Raw genomic sequence first — 21999 nt, 5'->3', positions numbered from 1 at the left:
AGTCCTATGTTTGTGGCACACACAGAGCTAAATATACTAACCAAATGAAATCAAAAGAAAGACACATAACAAGGGTCAATCATCAATGCTGTTCTTACCAAGAAACAAAGTGTGTTTCCTGGACCCCTGTGTTGAAATGTTTTGTGTGCCAATGCATTAGAAAGGAAAGAGTTTGGGAAATGTTCTCTGCAATTAACAGCTTTTTGAAAACCATGCTGGGAACATACCTGGGTTTCAACATCCGTGAGTTTTCTTGTCTGCTCTGCTGTCTGGCTGAGCAGGCTGGTCCCTATCTCGAGCATGGTAGCAGTGTGGTTCTGCACAGCATTCTGCTGCAGCTGCACCATCTCTGATTTCATGTTTTCCACAATGTAGTTCTCAAGCTGTAAAAGACAAAAGGTTGTAGCTGTAGTATTTTTACCTGTTTAGGCATTCTGGTGTTATAAAGGGTGCATAGCTGGCATTCTTGTCAAAAGCAGAAATTTTAATATTTTCAGGGGAGGATCTCAAGTCTTAGTTGACCATATGACTATTGGGGTGGGGATCTGACTATCTCCCCCTGTCAGATGGAGTCCTGAGATTTTTCCAAGTATCATGGTCTGTGTCAAGGTTGCAGTAAACATTTGTCATGGAGATAGCAGCTTCAAAATGAAACCCTAAAAGAGCAATGCACAACAGAGGAAAACATAAAACCCTATTTGTTCATCATAACTTACATGTGAGTCTTCCATGGAAGAGATCCTATCATATCCTACATCCTCTGGTTTATGTCTGTCATTCAGGGATATGATTTTTTATTTCCATTTAATCCCCCAAATGATTTTTTAGAAACTTAGCAACAAACACAGCTTTGAGATCAAAAATTTGTAAAGGAATGGTGACACTGTCATGCCAATAAAAGAAGGAAGTTGTTGGCCAAAAAGCATAGAAAGCTTTTTTGCTCTTTTGCTTTTTTGGTCTTGATATTTGGTTTTACATCGCAAATTCTTGAACAGAATCTGAACAAGAACCCTCTAAATAAATGAAGTATCCCAGAGAGGGGCGCTTTTTGTTGCAGTTTGTTTTAGTCTATGTAGACAGAATCTTTCCCTTTTAGCTGACAGTGTCCTTGCCCTGCCACAGCAGGCCATAAACCCAGGGCTAGTCTACAGTATGATGAGATTGTTTCTTACTTATATAAGTACCGGTCTGTCCTGATGTACTCCATAGAGCTTTAACATAAAGATAGGTGGCCCAGAACATAGTTTTCAATACCTTCCACTGACATAGCCAGTTGGAGTCCAGCTGGTTTAAACCCAGTGAAGATTTAGTCCTTAGTTAGTAGTTAGTCACTGTGACAGGTAAGTTGCGCAAATAAATAGCAAGAACCAGATGGAGTTGATTTAAATACTGCAAAAAGGAGTGGTAGTCAGTTATAGAGTGTCATTACTAAGAATGGCTGCTTTCATTTTTTTCTATATGTACACCTGTGCCTAGGGGCCATGACTGTTAGGTATTCTAATGAGTCACTTCAGTTGAGCTCACAATATATTTATTACAAGTTTGATCATTTATGTGCACCTACTAGTTTTATGAACATTATTACAGAAACAGGACACTGCCACAGTGTAAAATATTTTCTGAATAAGACAGTTGTCAATGTTTTATTTGTTTGTTTTTTTTATCCCAGTATGAAGAAACAATAACCATCATGGTCAAAACTAAAGTGAATGTCCTATGGATGTTTTGATTTTTTTCCCCCAAACTATCTCTTGATTGCAAATAGTCCTTGTGAATGAGCCCCATAAACTGGGTGATTGTCCTTTTCCATATTCAGGTCCAGAATATGGAGACTGATTCTGGAACATCTGAACAAGAAGTTCAATTCCTCTGATGAATTTCGCTTCCTAATGAAACACAGAGTTCTCCAACCATGGTACTGCTCATGACAGGTTACCAGCACACACATTTCCTCACATCCAATGTCTTTTGGTTGCAGATAGGAGCATAGCATGTCTGTATTTTAGCTGTACAGTGCTTGATTTGCTAGCCTGGAGCTTTCTGAAACTGCCATGCTGTACATGATGAATGTGGTGTATATGTGCAATGGATGCCGCTGAAAACGGCTGCAAAAATGGTAACAGCATTTGTTACACATCAGAAATCAGAAATTAGATGTTTTCACATATAAATAAGATAGAGAAATAAATATAAAAAGAAATGCATATTTTTAAGTAAATTTCTTTGCCTGTTACTTTAGTCACATTTCAGAGAGGATTGTGATTGTGATTGTGATTGTGATTGCATCTGTGTGGAGTTACAGCAGATTTGTCTAGCAAAAACACAACCACAGATTGAGGCGTATTGTATAACTCATACTTTTAATTATTCCAGTCTAACACTGTCCCATGGTATCCAGTCTTTGGCAATTGCCATCCGTTACTCACCCCTAAAATAGCCTCAAATTTAATCTGAGACTGACTCCTTATAACAACAAAGCTGACTTTCCTGTTTCAGAATTACTCATTAAATGCTTTTGTAAATATTTGTTGTTCAGAATACCGCCGCAATATTTTCTGTGAGCACATCTCTGGAGTATCAAGAGCTATTCACTCAGGCAAAGGGGGGTTGAACAAAAAATGAAATAATATAGGGATTTTGTTACATTAATTCCCCTTCCTTCCTCCCTTTTCCTACTTCTTTTAGTTTGATCTGTAGATTTATTGGCTGCAATACTGGCCCTGCTAAAATCAATGCCAAAATTCCCATTGGCTTCCATAGGCCAAGATTTCACCTATTATTTTTATTGCAGGAAGCCAGCAATTTACCAGGTTCATTATGACCAAGCATGGAATTTCATCTGAAGCCTTGCCTTCTCTGGAGACCTTGTATTAAGCACATGAACTGAGCATTCTTTGTGGTTAGTTAGGAGCAATAGCATCTATTTACTAGGTGATAAAAGGATCCTTGCAGGGTGGCCTCACCAAAGATTTGACACATGGAAACCTATTCACAGAAGCAAATTAAAGAACATTTAGGGGTTTAAGTAATTTTCTAGAATTCCTTCTTCCTATAATGAAGTTAAATTCAATTCCTCCAGACACTCTGAATTAAACAAGTACTTAAATTACTGTATCTACTTATTTCAGCCACTTATTTTTCCAAAAATGAAACAGAATTATATTCTGCATTTTTTTGCCCTCATCCCACCCCTCCAACTATATGGGTTTTCACAGTAAATTGATGTCCTTGTTATTAATTTGGCTGCATCTGCTTTCAGTAAGAGTCATCACATTGCAGAGGAGTTATGGGTATTGCTGAATTACCGGTGGGATGCATAAGAACGTTGTAACATTCTCAGAAATAAAACTGTCAGAAGATTCAGTGTTATTGGTTAATAAACATTCCAGAGGATTACATATTAAGAGTATCTAGCCTTTTCTGGACAATGTCTATTGAATAACCTTCATAGAAACCACCAAAACACTAATAGAACTATTAAAATGGAAACAGTAAATTAGGGTCTATGTAATGATAAGTGTTTGTGGCAGATGGCTTGTAAATAAAATAAGAGTTTTTTCTTTTACTTTGATCAAGTAATGCTGGTCCCAAGTAAGAGCTATATGTTAAGAATTGGTATGATTCCCAGAAGACATTTTCATACAGTGCCTTACAACAAGACTACAAATTGCAGTAATCATGGACTGTTCTCCTCCTACCATAGACTGCACATCATTTGGAAATACAGAAAGACAATGTCCAGTGTTATTCTGTAAGAGTGGTTGCGTGTTGCCTTGGTCTGCAAACATGAATAAGTACTAGTAATGCTACACTACAACCCAACCAATGAAAGTTCAATTATTCTTTCTTTATTTTTCTGTTTGAGGGAAGGTCATACCTCCCCACAGTGACAAACTGCCTCAAGGAGTGAGATAGAAAAATGACATTTTATGTGAATTGTGTTTTATAAGTACACAAACAGACTTAGTGGGAATAAGCTGGAAGAGGTAGAAATATATAGAATACTTTTGAATTTCTTTGAGATTTGAAGTAGAAAGAGGTTAGGAAAGACTTTATCACTGAGAAAAGTTATTTTATTCATGTATTGAAAAAGCCAATATTGCATTTATTTAAAAATATATTCTATAGGTTATCTGTAAATGAGGGAAAATTGATAAAATGGTTATTTTACAATGATTCAACCTTCACGTATTACAAATCCAATGAGTAGAGAACAACAATCCTTGCAAAATTTCTGTTGGTATGTGATTACTGGGAATCAAGGACAATGAAGATGGATGGCACATAAAAGAAATGAATAATGCACAAATGCTAAAACTCTAATCTACACTACTTTTGAAACAACCTTACTTCATTACCTACATTAAGATGGTACAGGATCATATGGGTAACTCCAGTAAAATTATGAAAACAACCTTGCAAGCTGAAGTGAAATCTTTAAGTGACTACTACAAAAATTGGACTCATAGAAAGGCATATTGGGATATGTGGTATATGGGGCTTTCACAAAATCATAGGTTATGAAATATACTGGTTATGAAATACATTGCTTATGAAATATATTTTTGGGTTTAAATTCTAAGAGGAAGCAGAAAACTAATCCACCAAATCCATATGTAGTCAAACAAACACTTATAAGAAAATCTGGCTGTAAAAACATTTCCTTTTTTTTTAAATTAATCTACCCAGAGTTCTAGCCTTAAAGCAACAATAAAATAAACCTGTTAGTTTTTCAGTTGCACATAAATAAAAGTAAATATGAGCATGATACTTGCACAATTATTCTGTACTTGGTTTTGAATTTTCATATGTTTCTGTAATATTGCAACTTCTCATTTTGACTTCTTGCTCAGATATTTTTTGTATCTCAACCCTCAATCTCAATAGTGTGGTTTCCCAAATTCTGTTCCTGACAGAGAAACAAACAATGACTTGCAGGGAATGTGTGTTCATTTCTGAACTGAAGCATTGGACTGTTTTTCCCAAACCAAATGTTCCAAACACATAAATGATACTTCTCCTTAAGTCCTTGATTCCTTGAATGTCTGAATCTTTGGCATATCATATTTACTGTCTGGCTATAAGACATAATTCAATAGATGCAATTCCACTGCGACCAGTGAAACCACAGCTGCATTCTCCTCACACAATAACTAAAAACTGTTTGATTCAGCCCCAGCTGAGCAATACAGAGATTTCTTGTCTGGTTGATTTCCAATATACTAATGATTGTTGTCCTCATGGAGGTTGAGCTTGGGTTTATATCATCCTTCAGTATAATAAAGTGTACTATAAATGTAGAAGAATCTTTCTGCAAGCGAAAAACCAAACAAACCAAAACCCCAAATCAAGCAGGTTTTCCTCTTCAGATAAGGACCAGACATCTATTTGTCAGAAGAAATCAGGGATAGCACATGTATGAGATTATTCCAAAACAGGTGAAGTAATCTTTCTGCTGCATTCAGCATCAGTATATTGTCTGCAGCAGTTTTGTTTTCAGTTCTGTATGTTGCAGTTCAAGAAAGATATACATTATTTGGAAAATTGTACAGAAGGCAAAGAATTGTCATTAATTTAAAAAATTGAAAGACTTAGAAATGCTGAGGATTGAAATGCTTGACAGGAAGTCTAACAAGAAAATAACTTACTGGACTAACACAAAAATGTAAAAGGAAAGTGAATAACCTGTTTCCCACATCCATGAAGCTTCAGTATTGGAAGGTTAATTTTTATACATTTGATGAAAAGTCTTCTAACAGTACAGGTAAAAAAATATTGGTAAGGATTCTTCTGTGAGCAAACTGTGAAAAGTCCATTGCTGTGGAGAATATTTCAGGAAAAGATCAGACAGATTATGTCATTGTATAGTTCTTTCTATTTATCTTGATTTCATTAATCATAGGTCTTTCTATTACTGTACTTCAGACCTAAGGTTGCAGGCTCAATATTTGGAATAAACTCTATAGTAAAATCTCCATTGAACTGAGAAAAAGTTTGGAAGACCCATCTCCTAATGAGATTTTTGAAGGAAGTCAAGAAAACAGAGGAGTCATGAATTTAAATGATAAAAATTCAAAAAAACCCAACCAAACAAACAAAAAACCAAACCAAGAAAAGCAAGCCACACATAATGATATAAATAAAAGGAACTGTTCTGAATTGACCAAATCAATCAAATTAGGACATTCATTGAGGAAGTTTCTGAATGTATGAATATTCATCCATAGGGCGGCACTCTGCAGAACCACCTGAGAAACTATTTCATGAACTACTTCTGCAATTATAAACTGGCAGAAATTTCCTAAACTCAAGTTACTTTTATTAGGCTGCTTTCAAAGCTTTAATCTCTAAAAAATCAATTTGCAGATATCCAATCTTATGTCAATGGTGTCTTGGCATCTTTGTACAATTCAGTAAAGTACATAAAATGTAAGAGATAGTAATTGATAATGATGGTGGAAGAATATGCTGTGCGGCATCCCACTAAAATCTTAGGAAACTGGAAAGGGAAATATTTTTTAATTAATAAATTATCAATAGAAATACAAGATATGGGCAACACGAAGTTCTTTGTTTCAAGATATTTAAGGACATCCCCAGCTAGGTTTACCCAATAGTGTGATATTCAAATATGAATTTCAGTTCCTCATTATGTGGCAAGAAATATTTCCTTTTCTTTTTTAAGTTTTGTCATTCTAAAAGCTTAGCCATTTCTAGACCTAAAACCCAAAAATCATTATGAAGGAAATTTGTCACTTGAAATGCCATTGATTACCTCTTCTACAAAAGAATGTAAAACATTTAGGAATAAATTTCAATTACTTTAGTATGAATATTAGTTAATACAACTATTTTTTTTACCTTAAGTCTTAATGAAGTCAGTAAGCAGCAGAACCGAGAATCACATCAAACATGATTAAATGGGTCCCACAAGGAAGCTTCTGATAACATTTAATCATAATAATATGTTCTAATTTTCTACTGATTAGTAATATTTCTGGTTCAAAGAATTATCTTGTTGAATGTTAACATTTATAAATTTTGTAACTGTGTGGATGATATTTTTCTTTCTTGATCATTTTCTAAACCACTTAATTTTATAAACTAAATTCATTTGGTTTTACAGATGACTGAAAATCTGAACCATCCTCATTATACACCTGGAAAGGGAAGACATAGTTGTGAAAATGCAACATCTGTCATATCACCCTAAGCACATTAACATCTGTGGGGATGTTTTTAAAAAATCATTTTCTATTAAAATGTGGAACTAATTAATTTTCTTCAGAAAATATACTTTTGGTGAGGTCTAATTTTCAGAAACACTAATTTTGGAACAACTTCTGTGAAGAAGAATATTTAAACACTTTTTTGCTCATTTCTAGCTTATGCACATATGACATAATCAAAATTACTTCTGCTGAAATATCTCCTTACTGCTTTGAATATGGTTCTTGAAAAATGTAATCTTAAACTGCATAAATAGTTCTGCTTGCTGTATTCTTTGCCAGTTTAGATTTAGCTTAAATCTAAACTTTCAATGAACCTGGGAAGCTGGAATATTGTTTCGAATCTATACGTGTTATAGGAGATAGTATAATGATTTAACATTGTACTACTCAACCTATTTTTAATTCTGCTTGGTTTCTGACACTCATCACTATGACATATGGGCACAATTTTCCAAGAAAGGTTGTGAAATTAAGACTCAATGATTTTATGCTCTAGTCTTTCAACAATGATCTTTTTTTTTTGTATTTTATATATATATAGATATATATCTCACTGAGAAGCTGAATCTCTTTATTCATTGCCATGTGCTCTGCCTTCAGCTCTTCAGTTCTGTCTTAGGATCTTCCTGATGAAAAGATCACAAATTCTTTTTTATTACCATTTTTCTCTCTTTCCTGTGGAGGTTGCAGATTACCTTTCATTAACCTGACAGGAAGTCTCAAAGTCAACTGAGGACGCAGTACATTTTATCAAATGCCAACAAAATCTCCATTTTTAATCCTTTTCGAAAGCTTAAATTGGAAGTTTACATGGCATAAATCATAAGTTTCTTGTGCTGAAATCACTGAAAATGCTGCAATTTCAGTACACTTGGGCCTACAGGAATTCAAGGGTATCCCCTTGTCCAAAAACCAACTTCCTCGCTCTTCCAGACAAATACTTATTATACCTTCATCCCAGAGAAATCAACAAAACATCCACTCTAGGCATCCCATTAATCTTATAACACAAACCAGAACTCATGATCTGCAGGCTACATGTTCACATCCTCTGTGTATGTGCTTCTATCATAAATCACCCACTGGTGAGGAGAACTGAAACCTATCTCAGATCTTTTCCTAGATGATATGGAGTAACGAAAGCTTCCTCAAGTTTAACTGTTACAGGAAATGTAAATCTTACTGTGTACTCCCTGTCCTATGATGTCTCATTGGCACCTGGTAAGGACTGAATCATGGTAGGGTTTTGCTTTGTTCAAAAAAATTGATAAAGTGCAGGAAGACTCTGTGTCCAAAATCAGTGCTTGTGCAGCTAACTTTACTTCCAAACACAAGGAGAAATAGAAACAGAAACAAATCTGCATGGACAAAATGGCTCATGGTTCAGGATTCATGCTTGACAGCAGAGGATCCTGCTACCAGCTTCAGACTTGATAAAACCTCTGACAAGCTAGAGCAGCTGTGTGGACAAGGTATTTGTGAACAAATGAGATTCCTCAACTCAACATATCTTATTTAGCAAAAAATGTTTATAAAAATCCTATCTAGACTACAAAGAATAATAATATCTTAATAAAGAACCCTGTCATTTTCTTCTCCTTTCCTTGCCTAAAAATGGCAAGTCTTATTTTGTTTTGCTATATGTCTTGCATTCAGCATTTGGCCCCAACAACATGATTTTAGTCAATATTGAAGAAAGATGTTCTTGTCCATTGGTACCTAATATAGCAAAGAGCAAAACCTCTATGTGTTGTAAAATCCATTCCCCTGCAGAGCCCAGGGAGGTTGAAGCCTGAGAGCTGCTGAACTCCTTCAGTCAATAAGGGATTAATATCTAGACAAGAGTTTACATATTCTCACACACAGTATTTATGTGCATAGATTTACACGAGCATATATGTAATATCTCCTAAATTATGGGGTTTAATCTCTGTAGGCAGCAATGTTCTTTTGTGTCCTATAAATTTTTGGCTATATTTATGGTTCTCAACTTTTATTGCAATAATCTGGGCACAAGCACTTTAATGATAGGTGTTCTGGATAAGTGGCAATGTTTACCTTAGTTTTAATACAGACATTAAAAAATTGATACATTTCACTGGAATCACTTCATAATTTTAAAAAATTCATATAAGAAATATAAATAAATGAAACTTCTATAAATATCTGTAGTAGTAAACTAAGAGCTTCAATTTCCCACAGCACTATAAAAAAAGTTAACTGCTAGTACAAACTCCAACACCTTTTCTTCCCATTCTTGAAATTCTATATATATATGTACACTCATTAATCTCTAAGTGCCTCCAGACATACCTATAATTCTCAGCATTATAATGAATGTGTAACTGCATACCAGGAAGATGGTCCTGCCAAAATACGTACAGCCTACAAAAATTGCCTTCATACATGTCAAAGAGTGTATTAAAATACATAAATAAGATCTTGCCAAATACTTCCTTCCAATAATTATTAAAATCAGAAAAATTCATAAAAATCTCAGAGTGAAACTATCACATATTCAGTACACGTGTGCATACATTTACATATGCACATGCAGGTATGTATACTTAAAATAAGGATGAGTTAATTCCACCAAATAGATTATGAAAACTGTTCTACAACTAGCATTGGAAATAACTGAAAGTCACTAAACAATATAATGAAATATCATGTATTAGAATTAGCCTGTAGAAAAGACTAGGAAACTTAATAAGATAAAAGTGCCCTGGATAATTTGAAATGATATAGTTTGAGATATAAATCCATTTATGGCTTTAATAATCATATAGAAAGATAAGACCTTTTTTTATAGGAAATATGAGAGCAGCCAAAGCATACAAAGACAATTCTGGTCCCTCTTTTCATTATATTCCTCTTGAGATTTTGAAAGAGAGCAATCACATTTTCTTTTTGTAAACATGTGCTAATACAATCTCCTTCATCCCCAGTTGCTGGAGTGAGATTCAGGCTATGATTACAGGGATCAAATTTTTGCCCTGAGTTTACTTCTTGAGTGCCACAATCTCTACATGAAAAATGTAGAACTGTGGGTTTCTCTAGAGAGTTCATATAGTGGAAATAAGCACTTTTATTTCCATCAAGTGCTAAAGGAATAACCATACTGGAATTGCAATAATGAGGAGCAGAATTGGGCTGTTCTATGCTTAGCATTGAGCACAAACTCAGCAGCAATAACAAGATAACTGGATTGAAAAATCTCTTTTTTAATGTAGCTCTGAAGAATAAAAGCCATTTCAAATATTTAAATTTAGGGAAAATTTGAAAATAAAAATCTTTTGGAGATATTCCTGCACTTACGTCACTGTAAAGAGAAGACAAATGAAAAGGAATGATGAAAGAGTCTCTGTCCTAAAACCTTACTTTAGGAGAAGTGTTTTTGCCCCTTATTTTTTTTTCTAGGACCTGGCAAGAATATTCCCTCCTACTTTGGTTTATCATAATCACAGCTCTTCCTGGAAGACAATGTTATTGTGATGCATTCTTTTGTAAGTCATGAAATCATAAGCTGAAGTGGGGAAGATTTCAGCCTTCAATTACATGTCTGCTAACTCATTGTCATTCTCTTTTTATGGCTGATGTAGAGTTTCTATTGTTGCTCTTAACAAAGATAGGACAAATAAATTCATAGATGAACTACTAAGTCTGTCCATGAGCACTCATGCAGTACAGACATAACAAATTATAGAAGAACAGTGACATGTGTTAGAAATGGATTGGCAGACAAAGAGATGGGCAGTTTGGATGCGGAAATTTGAAAATAGATCTGGTTTTACAAGGGAAGACAGAAGCCACCAAACATATATTTGCAAACATTATACTTAATGGCCACAATTAGACATTAAGTGTTTAAGACTCATGCTAGTTCAATACAAATTCAAATCATCACACTAATAGTGAAGAGGAACGGTTGTAATTATATTTTAGTAGCAAAAAGCTGTTCACGTCTTTGATGTGTCCTTCGGACAATCTAAATATGAATATATTTCTGGTGATCCAGGAGTCCTGGCACCCGCGCTGCTCCTGCATTCCCAGCGAAGTGGCAGGGTAGCTGTCAGGCTCACTCTGTCACTGATTAAGTTGCTACTTTTGTTTGCAAATTTCTACACGATGTCCCTGTGCCCAAAGTGATAATGATCACAGTCATTTCCGATTTGCAATCCAGGAACACGTACAGGACCTGGCCCTGATGGACGTTCACGGTTCACAAATATGAAGTGACAACTCTTCTGGCATGATTAATGTAGTGAAAACACAGAGCCATGAGTCAAAGATGAGACACACCAGTTATTACAAGTCTGAACTTCTTTCAGATCTTACATGAATTCTTAGCATTCATCACTGGTTTTGCTCTCTTGTTCTTCCTTCTACAATACTTTTAATTTTACAATAAATCCCAAGTAGGTCATGCATAACAATAAGACTAATGCTTTCTTGCCAAGTAAAACCAAAGTCAGAAGGGTGGTTTAGTAATAACTCAGAAGCATTTACAGTGTAATAAAAAATACATTGAATAAACCAACATATCAGAATAATAGGGCTATTAAATAAAAGGAAAATATCCCAGGCCTTTCAAATATGCTGTAACTCTTCAGAATCAGAGATGACCAAGGCTCAAAATCAAATATAGATATTCTTAAACTTTCAAGTATTCCAAGTCAGGATTTTACTTCAATCTCATTTTTATAATGATAGCCATGTGGTACTGTTCTTCTCCCTCATGGGTAAGGAAAAATATCTGTTCTACTGACTTTGTAGTTGCTGTATATAAAAGCAGACTTTCAAGTCATTAGTTTAACCACATGTGCAGAACATATAGGAATTAGGATAACATTTCCCATGACTACAGCTATTTGATCTAAAGAAGAATTGACATCAATAATGCTCATATCTATCACACTTTGTAGTATAATAGTAGAGAAGAAAGTGTTCATGAATCCCAAGGAAAGCTTGGCAGCTGTTTCAGTGAGCTGTAGATTGCAATCATGTTAACAGTTATACATTCTGCCCAATAGCTGGCAATAGAGTTTGTGCCCTGTAGTCAAAACTTTACAGCACAGCAAATCCTTCAGTACTGGAAAGAGAGAAAAAATCCAGTCTGGTACTAAAGAAATGCTATAACTATGACTCTGGCAAAGTCATATCTGCTGCTCCTGGAGGACCCATGGAAACTGTATTGGTTACTAAACCCCAATGTCACCTGCAAACTCCTGTGCCCAGAGCACAGAAAATCTAAATATAGGCCATAAAAACATTGAAAAATAAATGTTCTGAAACGGGTATTCTCTTTTTAAGGACAAAGGTTTTCCATGCCTGGTATTGATGCTGATAGAAACAGGTTAACTCTGTACCATGCCTGAGGGTTTGATCTGATGAGGGGGGGCAAGAATGCCAAAGCCAACTGAGCCATACAAGAAGCCTGGGAGCAACAGGTCAGGAAACTTCTGATTCCCCAATGCATCCCTGTCTTGTCTGCATCCAATTAATTGCACTCGGGTAACGTTGTGTTTTCAATTTCCATTAGGTCAAATAATATGGGCTTAGGACACAGATTTTTTAGGATGGCACAGTATGCCTTTTTGAGGGGAAGGGGATGGCACTGGGAGTCTGGAATTCTGACATATTAAAGTCAAGGAGGTTTTGTGGAAGGTACCCACAATCCGGCCAGGGTTTCATTCCTGAGGCTTTCCTTTTTGACTTTCAGCTCCAGAACAGGTAAAAATGTCTTCCCAAAGCCATAGAAATGTTTTTATTTTATTTTTTTATTTTTCTGGCTACAAATCTAATCTGCTTTAAAACTAAAGATTGGAGCTTTTCCTTACTGTAAACCTATTAACATGGTATTCAAGATTATTTTCTTGTGAAAAGTATACTGCTGACATTAGTGCAAGTGTGGACATAGGGATTATTTAACCATTATTACATTTGGACTAAACTTCTAACTTCTAGACATGAAAAGAAAACTAAAACAGAAATGCTTCTGTTCCACTTGAAATAAATTACCATGTTACCACAAATTCCCAGCAGGAAAAGGGAAGGGGAGGTGTAAATTTCTTCACAACATGTAGAATGTTTAATGGATTTCTGTGTGATAACAGTGGAAATAGTGTCACTGCTCTTTTTGTCAGTGTAAAGACAAATAGTAGGAAAACAGGACTTCATTTCTTTCTTTGCAAGTGGACTGCGAGGCCACCACAAAGATGTTTTCCTTAAAAGGAAGAATTCAGAAAGGGTAATGTAAAATGAGCTGCAGAGTTCCAGTTGAGAACTGAACTTCCTGAAAGGTCAGGTGTTGGGGGTTTGTTTGAAGCTTATCTTTTTGACTCTTCGCCATTCAAGAGCAGATCTTTCACAGCAGGGCAGAAGCAAGAGCTCTGATTTCGTGGCATCCTAAAAAAGGGGATATTCAAGCAGACCTGCAGTCCACTGTTGCACATGAGAGAAGGTCATGACATAAAAGCATCTTCCTCATTGTCATCCCCAAATCTGTGGCAATTATGGGTAGAGGCTCAGCTGGAACACTGCAACAGCTTGAGCGATCTGAATGACTTTTCCAGGTAGGACTTCCACTTGCCAAAAAGAAATAGATAAAAAATCTCAAATGTACTACAAAACTCTGCTATAGATAAAAATCCCTTATCCAAACATGCAGCTGAGTGTTTAGAAAATGTGATTCTATTTCCTTTCCTTCACACTCTTGCTAACACCTGTGTTAGTCTTTGTTACTGCAAGGTCCCCCTTTACCCAAAGCTTTTCACTGGTGAACAACCTGCCTTTGTGAGTGGAAGCAGATTTTTGCAGAAAGAAATCTCTCTAATTGGACTACCAAAATTCCCAAATGATATATTTTTCAATATTTAAAAAATGTAAGAGAAAAATAGACTAACTTTTTAATCTTGTATGACCTCCCAGACACTCAGCGCAGATCAGGGACTGACTTGGTTATATGTGAATATGATGCATTCATAATCCTGCTTCTATTTATGTCATGCAGAAGGGATGTAGACTCAGGATTACTGGTGGTTGGAGTTGAGTATTCCTGAGACAGTTCAGAACAAGGCTTTAATCCATTCCCCACTTTCCTGGTGGTGACAGTATACTCATGTTTGTGGCAGTTAACTCTGCAATATCTAAGAAGTAGCTTCTGTTTCCATCCTGCCAGAAAAGATTGTGTTCAACAGATTGGTCCATGAATTTATCAGGTAAAAAGAGGCTCACACTGATAACTCATCCACTGCTAAAATTAAGAGCGTGAGTCCCTGTTTAGCACCTAAGTATAAAGCACATTGAAATACAAGAAGTGACTAAAAGCAAGTGATGTTTGAACTTACAGCTTCCTGGCTTCTGTGAGCTTTCCACAAGACTGCTAAGTCCACAAGTCCACAAGACTTGTCTTAAAAGAAGTCTCTGATACACCTGTGAAATAAATAACCTAAAACATGGGCTGTCTCAGTAATTTTCATTGATAAGGCAGCTCTAATTTCTTTTTGAAAATTATGTTTTAACACCACATTTCTGGAGGTAGCACCATGTGAATTATCAAAATCCCAAAGCTGCAGTTATATGTCACACAACTGCTGATAAAAAAAAAAAAAAATTTCTACCAGTTGTTTTTTTACTTCAGTGCTGTTTTGTATGGGTTAATAAAAAAATATAGCCATAAATGTGAACAAAACTCTTCCATGTCTGATTAAAACATGATGCCAGCCTCATTTGCCCTTTCATTATCAAGATGCTTCAGACAAATTATTAGTGACATGTAAAAGACTGAAATGACCAGTCACAAACATGAAGAACAGCTCTAGTGGTGGATATGTTTCATTGACGTGTTTAAGAATGGCAGAGTCTTGGCACAGACTGCACTACACATCAGCCAAACCAGCTGAAGAATGTTTGAAGCCTTTGCTGCAATAGATCTTCATAATCCCCATCTTTTAGCACATGGTTCACAAAGCCAGTGTGGAAAAAAGGATTTTTAATATAAGCTGGCTTTCTGAGACCTGAAAAGTTAATCAGATTGGTATTTAATTTTATTTCTTTTATGGTTAAAGTCTATTCTACTTGTGCATGAACTGCAAAGCTTTTATTGAAAAGAGTGAGCTGAATGCTAAAAATGGAACATACAGTATATGATTAGTTATGGCAGACTTAGTAGTTGGAGGGATATACTTTAGGAAATAATCCTGAGCTTTCAAGGAAGGAAATAGATGACCACAATAGTTTTATTCAATTTATAAATCCTGGGATGCTGTGAATAATTGCCCTTTGGTAACTCAGCAAAAGAATTGCTTAATAACAAATCATAGAAACATAGAATTTGTTAGGTTTGAAGGGACTTTAAAGACCATCTAGTTTCACTCCCTCTGCCATGGGCAGGGACACCTCCCAATATGCCAGGTTGCTCAGAGCTCCATCCATCCTTGGCCTTGAACACTTAGACAGATCCACCGCTTCTCTGGGTAACCTGTCCTAGTGCTTCAGTGTGCCCCCACAATAAAGAATTTCTTCCTGATATCCAATCTAATCCATTCCCTTTTCCAATTTAAAGCCATTCCTTGTTCCATCACTACAGTTCCTAATGAAGAGCCCCTCTCCAGCTCCCTCATAGACCACCTTCAGGTACTGGAAGGATTTATTATTTAATTATGATAATTTAATAAAAACTTGAGTAAATTTTAATCACTATAAATAACTTTCCAGAACAGTTTTACGCAAAATAAGACATAAACACAAAAAGATGTTTTATTGTCTCTTGAATGATTTTAAATGATCTTGAAATTTTTTATTTAAAAATTAAACAGTATGGTTTCTACTCAGAAAATTGTGTGAGATACATACATTGAATTTCAAACTGCAGGCCAGCCTTTCTGCTAGAAATAGGCCATTTCACTTGAAAAGGAAGAACCTGTGACAGAACCTCAGAACTGATGATACAACATGACAGCTATACATTTTTGTGCTAACTTCCAAAATCAGATTAAATTAAATATTTTAACTATCCTCCTAATTTTATTTAAAAGTGCATTTGCTTCTCCGATTTGATGAAACTTTAGTACCATTAAAGGACAAGTTAGTTAGCTCATTAAATTAAATTTAAATTCATACAGTTTTTCCAACATAAATAAATAATCCAAATATTTTTATCCAGACAAATCTAATGTGATGTTCAGTTAAGAGAACAGAACATTCCGTAATAATCTAAATCCACACAGTGACTAGAAATATTTTTATAAGACAATGCCAACTTAAAGTCAACCTTCTCTTTAGACCTTTTTTGCCTTATTTACACTCTTTCCAAGTAATACCAACAATAATATGTAAATGAGTCCTGAGAGAAATAAAATATTTCTGGTAAGTTTGGTTTTCACAGTTAAAGACATTTTGTCTCTGTTCAATTTCCACTCTCTTAATTGCACCCAAGAAGGGCTATAAATAATGTAAAGACGACAATGTCAGTCTATACATAAACCCAACAGTTGACCATAGCCAGGCAACTTCAGACAGAGACAAATTGATATAATTTATGGCTTCTGTTCTTTGAAGAAGAGGAAGGACTTCTCAGTTCCAGCCTTTGCAAACATGTATGGACCAATATTATCAAGTGTCTATATGACTGCACAGGTACATTTGTATAATGGTTGAAATCGCGAGCATTTGTTATTACATGGTCTGCTCTCACAGAGATCTCAGTACAGGATCAGGCCATATGAACTGAAGAGAAACCAGTTAATTATTTCATCAAAATCTCCAAAACCTGATAAATGGAAATACCTTTGACTGCACTGACCTGTGTGATATTTTACAAGTGAATCAATTATGACGGGATGTCCTGACCATTGATAATTTTCTAAGTTGTGCAGTTAAACCATAGGAATCTTTCTTCTTTTTCATTCTTAGCTATCTGCATGAAAGGCCTGATCATAATCTCATTAATGACAGTGGCTCAAGTAGAGGTTTTGTCCTGGCATTCTGCCTGTTGGTAATCCACTCTTTCACAAGGTAGTTAGTAGTTCTTTCTTTGACTTTAGGAATGCACATCAATTATCTCTTCAGAGACCCTCAACTTACTTAAAATCAGCTGCTCAAAGGTTTATATTTACTTATAACATCTTAGCATCTCCTTGGAAAGAATCCTCGTTGCGGCTTAGTTTCCACAGTTGGGTTTTCACTGGATTTATTTCTGCCACTGCAACTCAGTACTAACTTTGTTAGGTTCAGCCACAGAAATGCCTTATCACCATGGCTACGCATAATTAAGCACACTGGACACGGTGCTGCAAAGGCTGGACATTCAGCAAAGCCTGAGGCCAATCCAGCCTCAGTTTAAACACGGAGTGTTTCCACAACCTCTGGGTTGATTCACAAGCACACACACAATGTGTACTTAATCTGCGGAATGAGGAGCAGAGTGTTCAGAAGGCTGGTGGATCCAACCTCTGGGCTTCATCCCACATATCCCCTTAATTTCAAAACTCTCTGCAGTGTTTTTAATACTCCATTGCTTTTCCCCCCTCACATCTGCAGCTTTATTTCCTGTTTCGTTATCCACTTTCAAAACAGAAAGTTAAAGTTTAAAGCCTAACTTTGATCTCAGATGTCATAACATAAACAACAGATGCAAATACTTCTTTGGTGACCACTAATCTCTCTGTAAATCTTCTGTTGAATCAGAGCTAAAAATAAAGACATTCTGTATGATTTGGCATAATTCAGCTCTTTACTTTTATATTCTGGGAAAACAGAAAAATATTGCTAACTTGAAGGAATTTCTGATTTTAAGATATCTTATAGATGGTTCATTATATACCTTAGTGCCATGGGAGATATGGAGGAGCAGCTCTTAACTCTGTTTTACTGCATTTATAATAGGCAGAAATTTTTTTTTGTCTTTGTTTGCTTTACTTAGCAAGAAAACACTGTGAGTCACTCAAACAAATTCCCAGAATTAGCCCTTTCAGTTCACCTCTTTTACAAGCATATCCCTTTAGGTTTACAAGTTGTGGGTACAACTTTACTACTGTGGTTTACTATTTCCTTTACCCTGGGCACTAGAACAATTCTGCATTAATGGCATTAATACTGTCATTTCACTAATACTTCCCAATAGGCCATGGCAGGAGCTGTTACATGATTAATGATTTTAGAGATGATTGTTGAAATCCTAACTACTGTTAAAGTAGCCAAAAAAATAAAAGTACTTTTCAGCCAAATATTGCCAATTGCACAGAGAACTAACAGTGCCAAACTAAACTGTATACATAACACTGACTACAGAACATTCACCTTGCCTTCCTATAGATTGTATTTGTCAAGCTACAAAAGGTTCACTGTCTTATTCCTACAAGATACTCCTCTACAGTATAAAAGCTATTCATTATGTCTCAAGATTGAATCTGTTATATAAATGAAGAAGTACAGGAATATTTTTAAGTCTTTTAGGACAAGAATCTCAAAGATGCCAAAGATTATATCTGTAAAAAGAAGTTTGGAACAAAGATAAATACCTGAATTTCTCATAAAAAAACAGAATAAGGAACATGATTCATGGGCACAAACACAGTAAGCATTTCAGGTGTGTCTCACTGTTAGATATTTCCTCATGAATTAGCTGACACTTACTCAGTTACAGCAAACTGATTTACCTGGGTTTAATTTTCTTTGGAACACCATCACATGAGAGACTAAAAAAAAGGGTTTCTATTCCCTCCTTGGTCTGTGGGATTACAGGCCTACAAATCCTCTTCAAAGCAAGACTTAGTTCACAGAAATATTGGCTAGGATGGGTCAAGTGTGTTTTCTATTCCTCGATTCTCCATAACGGCTAAAGCAGGACCATTATGCCATGAAGAGCACAAGACTCATAATGCTAAAGAAGATGCGCTCAAGTGCAACTGTGCTCTGACAGCCCATCATTACATGTGTCAGGTCTAAGAACTGGTCTCTTTTCTGAATATTGTTTATGGATTTTGCAGGGATCATTAAATAAATATACAGTTTAACTTCTAATAATTAAACTGTTAAAGTATAGAAAGGATGGTATTGTACTTCATGGTGAGTTTAAGATTTCAGATATGCAATAGGTATGCACAGTTTATGACATCATTGTGAAAACTGGCTTGAGGGTTCTCATTTTGGGTGATCACAGCCAAATCCATTGTAAATTAGTAAAATGCTTAAATTTATGTGCCTCCATATCATTAAAATGTCACTGTAGGCATCAGATTTTTTTAATCTTTGGCTTAGGCCCATATTGTATTTCTGTACTTAATTCCCACTGATTTCTTATTTGAAAAGTAGAAAAATATTCAGACAATTGCTCTACAAATTTTCTGCATAAACAAACCTTTGCCTTGAAATGTTTTGATTCCAGGAGTTGTCACACCCCACAGGCACAACAGTTGCACTGCATTCAACTCCAACACAACTCTTCCAAAGAAATCAGAATAGACAGCTATACACACACACACTGGACATCCAGCCCGTGATGTTTTTTATAGACAGAACCAGTGATCCTTAAAAAAATTAAGGATTTACGGGACTTGGACCCCATAAGATTTCTTTGAAACTGTTTACCTATTCTGTGGATGTCTACACACAACAACCCTAAAATGCTCATCAAAACCATTCAATTTGGTGATGTAGACATGTTTAATACTTACAAGACATCCAGAGGCTCTGTTTGAGAAAATATTTTTTCAGACGAAAGTGGGATTGAAAGAAATAGCAGGACACAGCCAATAAAAACAGGTTTCAAATGAACTGCTTTTTATCAGTCATCACTTAAATGAAATAGAGCTTCTGGCTTTCTTTTTTCCCAAATAATGTGGTCTTTGATATTATGTCCACTTGAAAGTATTATTATCAGTTTGTGACTACCTACATGGGTTATGACTGTGGAAGGAAAACTGATGAGAATCTACATTTCACATGCAAAACATTTTTTTTCCCCAGAAAATCCATTTAGTTCTTTCTAGTGGTTCCTGTTCATTGTGTAACAGGATTTTTGTTTCCTGTGATTCAGATAAGGAACAAGGGTTATAGGAATATCAAACTATTGCATTTCAAGAATGCAATTAAAGACCTCACCTTCAGCTTGATTACCTCTGAATATGCTCATCTAGGCTTTAATGCATGGCTGTTAGGATTTGGTGATAGAGGACCAAATCCTCAAGTATTATATAGTACCACAAATCTCTGTGAAGTTGCTGTCAAGGATCAGGGGAATTATTAATAAGTTGGGGATCTCCAGGTTTCAAAAGAACCCATAAATATATAATCAGCTTCTTCTAAAACATACATAGTTTTCATAGATGAGGTCATTTATAAATGTCAGTAATCACCTGGCATTAATGCAACTGTAGAAATTTTCATTCCCCTATGCACTCCCTTTAATTTTCTCCTTTCCCCTTCCCCACCTCTTATTCTTTTCTGGCTTTCTCCTTCCCTTCATTATATTAGATAGGACTGGACATTTCTTCTGTCTTTCATGCCAAGTGAAAAGGAACTCCCAGGACTATCATCTTCTTCCAGCTATCAGAGCATTAAGTAACCATATTAATTGGTCTCTTTCTTTAGTGCAAGCACAATTTGAAAAATCAAAAGGCACTGGCAAAATATTTATTAGTCTACAGAAAAAAATATTGACAATTAAGTGCTGGCACAATCATATTAACTCCCTCAAATTGACAACAACTGAATTGTTGTAAGAATAACTCAGAAACTGAAATGTGTCATTCATTCCCTGTGTCTTTACTGTCTCCATTTTTAACATCAAAGTTTTATCTACTGGCTTCATTATCTGTTTTTTTTATTGTGGAATTTATAGTATTCATCTTATGAGCTTATTCATTCCTTTTCTTTCTTTTATGAAGACATGATCCCAAATACACTAAATTTCTGACTTTACTTACCAAAATTTCAAGTTTTCCAGAAGTTTAAAGGATATAGGTTGCTGTACAGTGATAGTACTTTGCCTTTTAGCTGGTACTTAGCTGGTAGTTATCTTCTTAGGGGATTTAGGAGCACTTACAACCCTGCCCTTCAGGCTGTGACTGCAAATATACCTTCCTGGTTTTAGCTGCAGGAGGATTTAGAGAGCTCAAACACTTTAATGAATTGGCTGACTTTGGCTTGAGGTAGTGTGGTTCAACTCAAGACATTCAAGATATCTTAAACAGCTAATTATTTGAAAGAGGTGATAGGCATTGATAAGTTGTTTCTCCTCTGCTGTTGGCTGCCAAGACATTTTATTAACAAGTGATGATGAAAGTTTACAGGTTTATGGAAATATGCCCGAAAAATACACCCACCCTCATTGATTCCAGTTCTATTTTGCAATTTCTCTGTATAAACTAGTCCTGCATAGTTTGCATTCCCTTATTTACATCACAGAATTTTCTTTCCTTCTCACACTTTGTTTAAAGCTTTCCTTTTCTCTGTGGCCATCTGACTATGTATCTTCTGTCTACATTTTTGAGCAAAATCATTCAGCACAATCTTTCAGCACATCATTATCTTTTTACATAGAAATCTCTTAGCCCTGTTTTAGCAAAACACTAACTTATTTCCTTCAAAAGCAGTTTACATTAATGCTGTGAAATTGAGACAGAATGTATTTAATGGAAGAATGACTTTAAGTTGAGAAGCTTTTATTGAAATGCATAGTCACAGAGTAGATAGTATTTACTGTATGTGCCTCCTGGGGGTGATTTGGATTAGGTGTTTTCTAGCTGAATTAAGTACTTAACAA

The 21999-nt window shown here is 35.5% G+C and overlaps 1 protein-coding gene across 3 annotated transcripts in view; it reads right to left on the bottom strand.

The window, feature by feature from the left end:
* ANGPT1 (angiopoietin 1) overlaps positions 1 to 21999 on the bottom strand; it is a 149866-nt gene that overhangs the window by 80892 nt on the left and 46975 nt on the right. For all 3 annotated transcript variants that reach the window (XM_066547496.1, XM_066547506.1, XM_066547484.1), the window contains exon 2: positions 228 to 383. In XM_066547496.1, coding sequence (XP_066403593.1) covers positions 228 to 383 — 156 coding nt within the window. The remainder of the gene's footprint in view (positions 1 to 227; positions 384 to 21999) is intronic.

Source organism: Molothrus aeneus, chromosome 1 (assembly GCF_037042795.1).
Source record: "Molothrus aeneus isolate 106 chromosome 1, BPBGC_Maene_1.0, whole genome shotgun sequence".
Taxonomy (NCBI): Eukaryota; Metazoa; Chordata; class Aves; order Passeriformes; family Icteridae; genus Molothrus; species Molothrus aeneus.
This window is presented reverse-complemented; position numbering and strand designations above follow the sequence as displayed.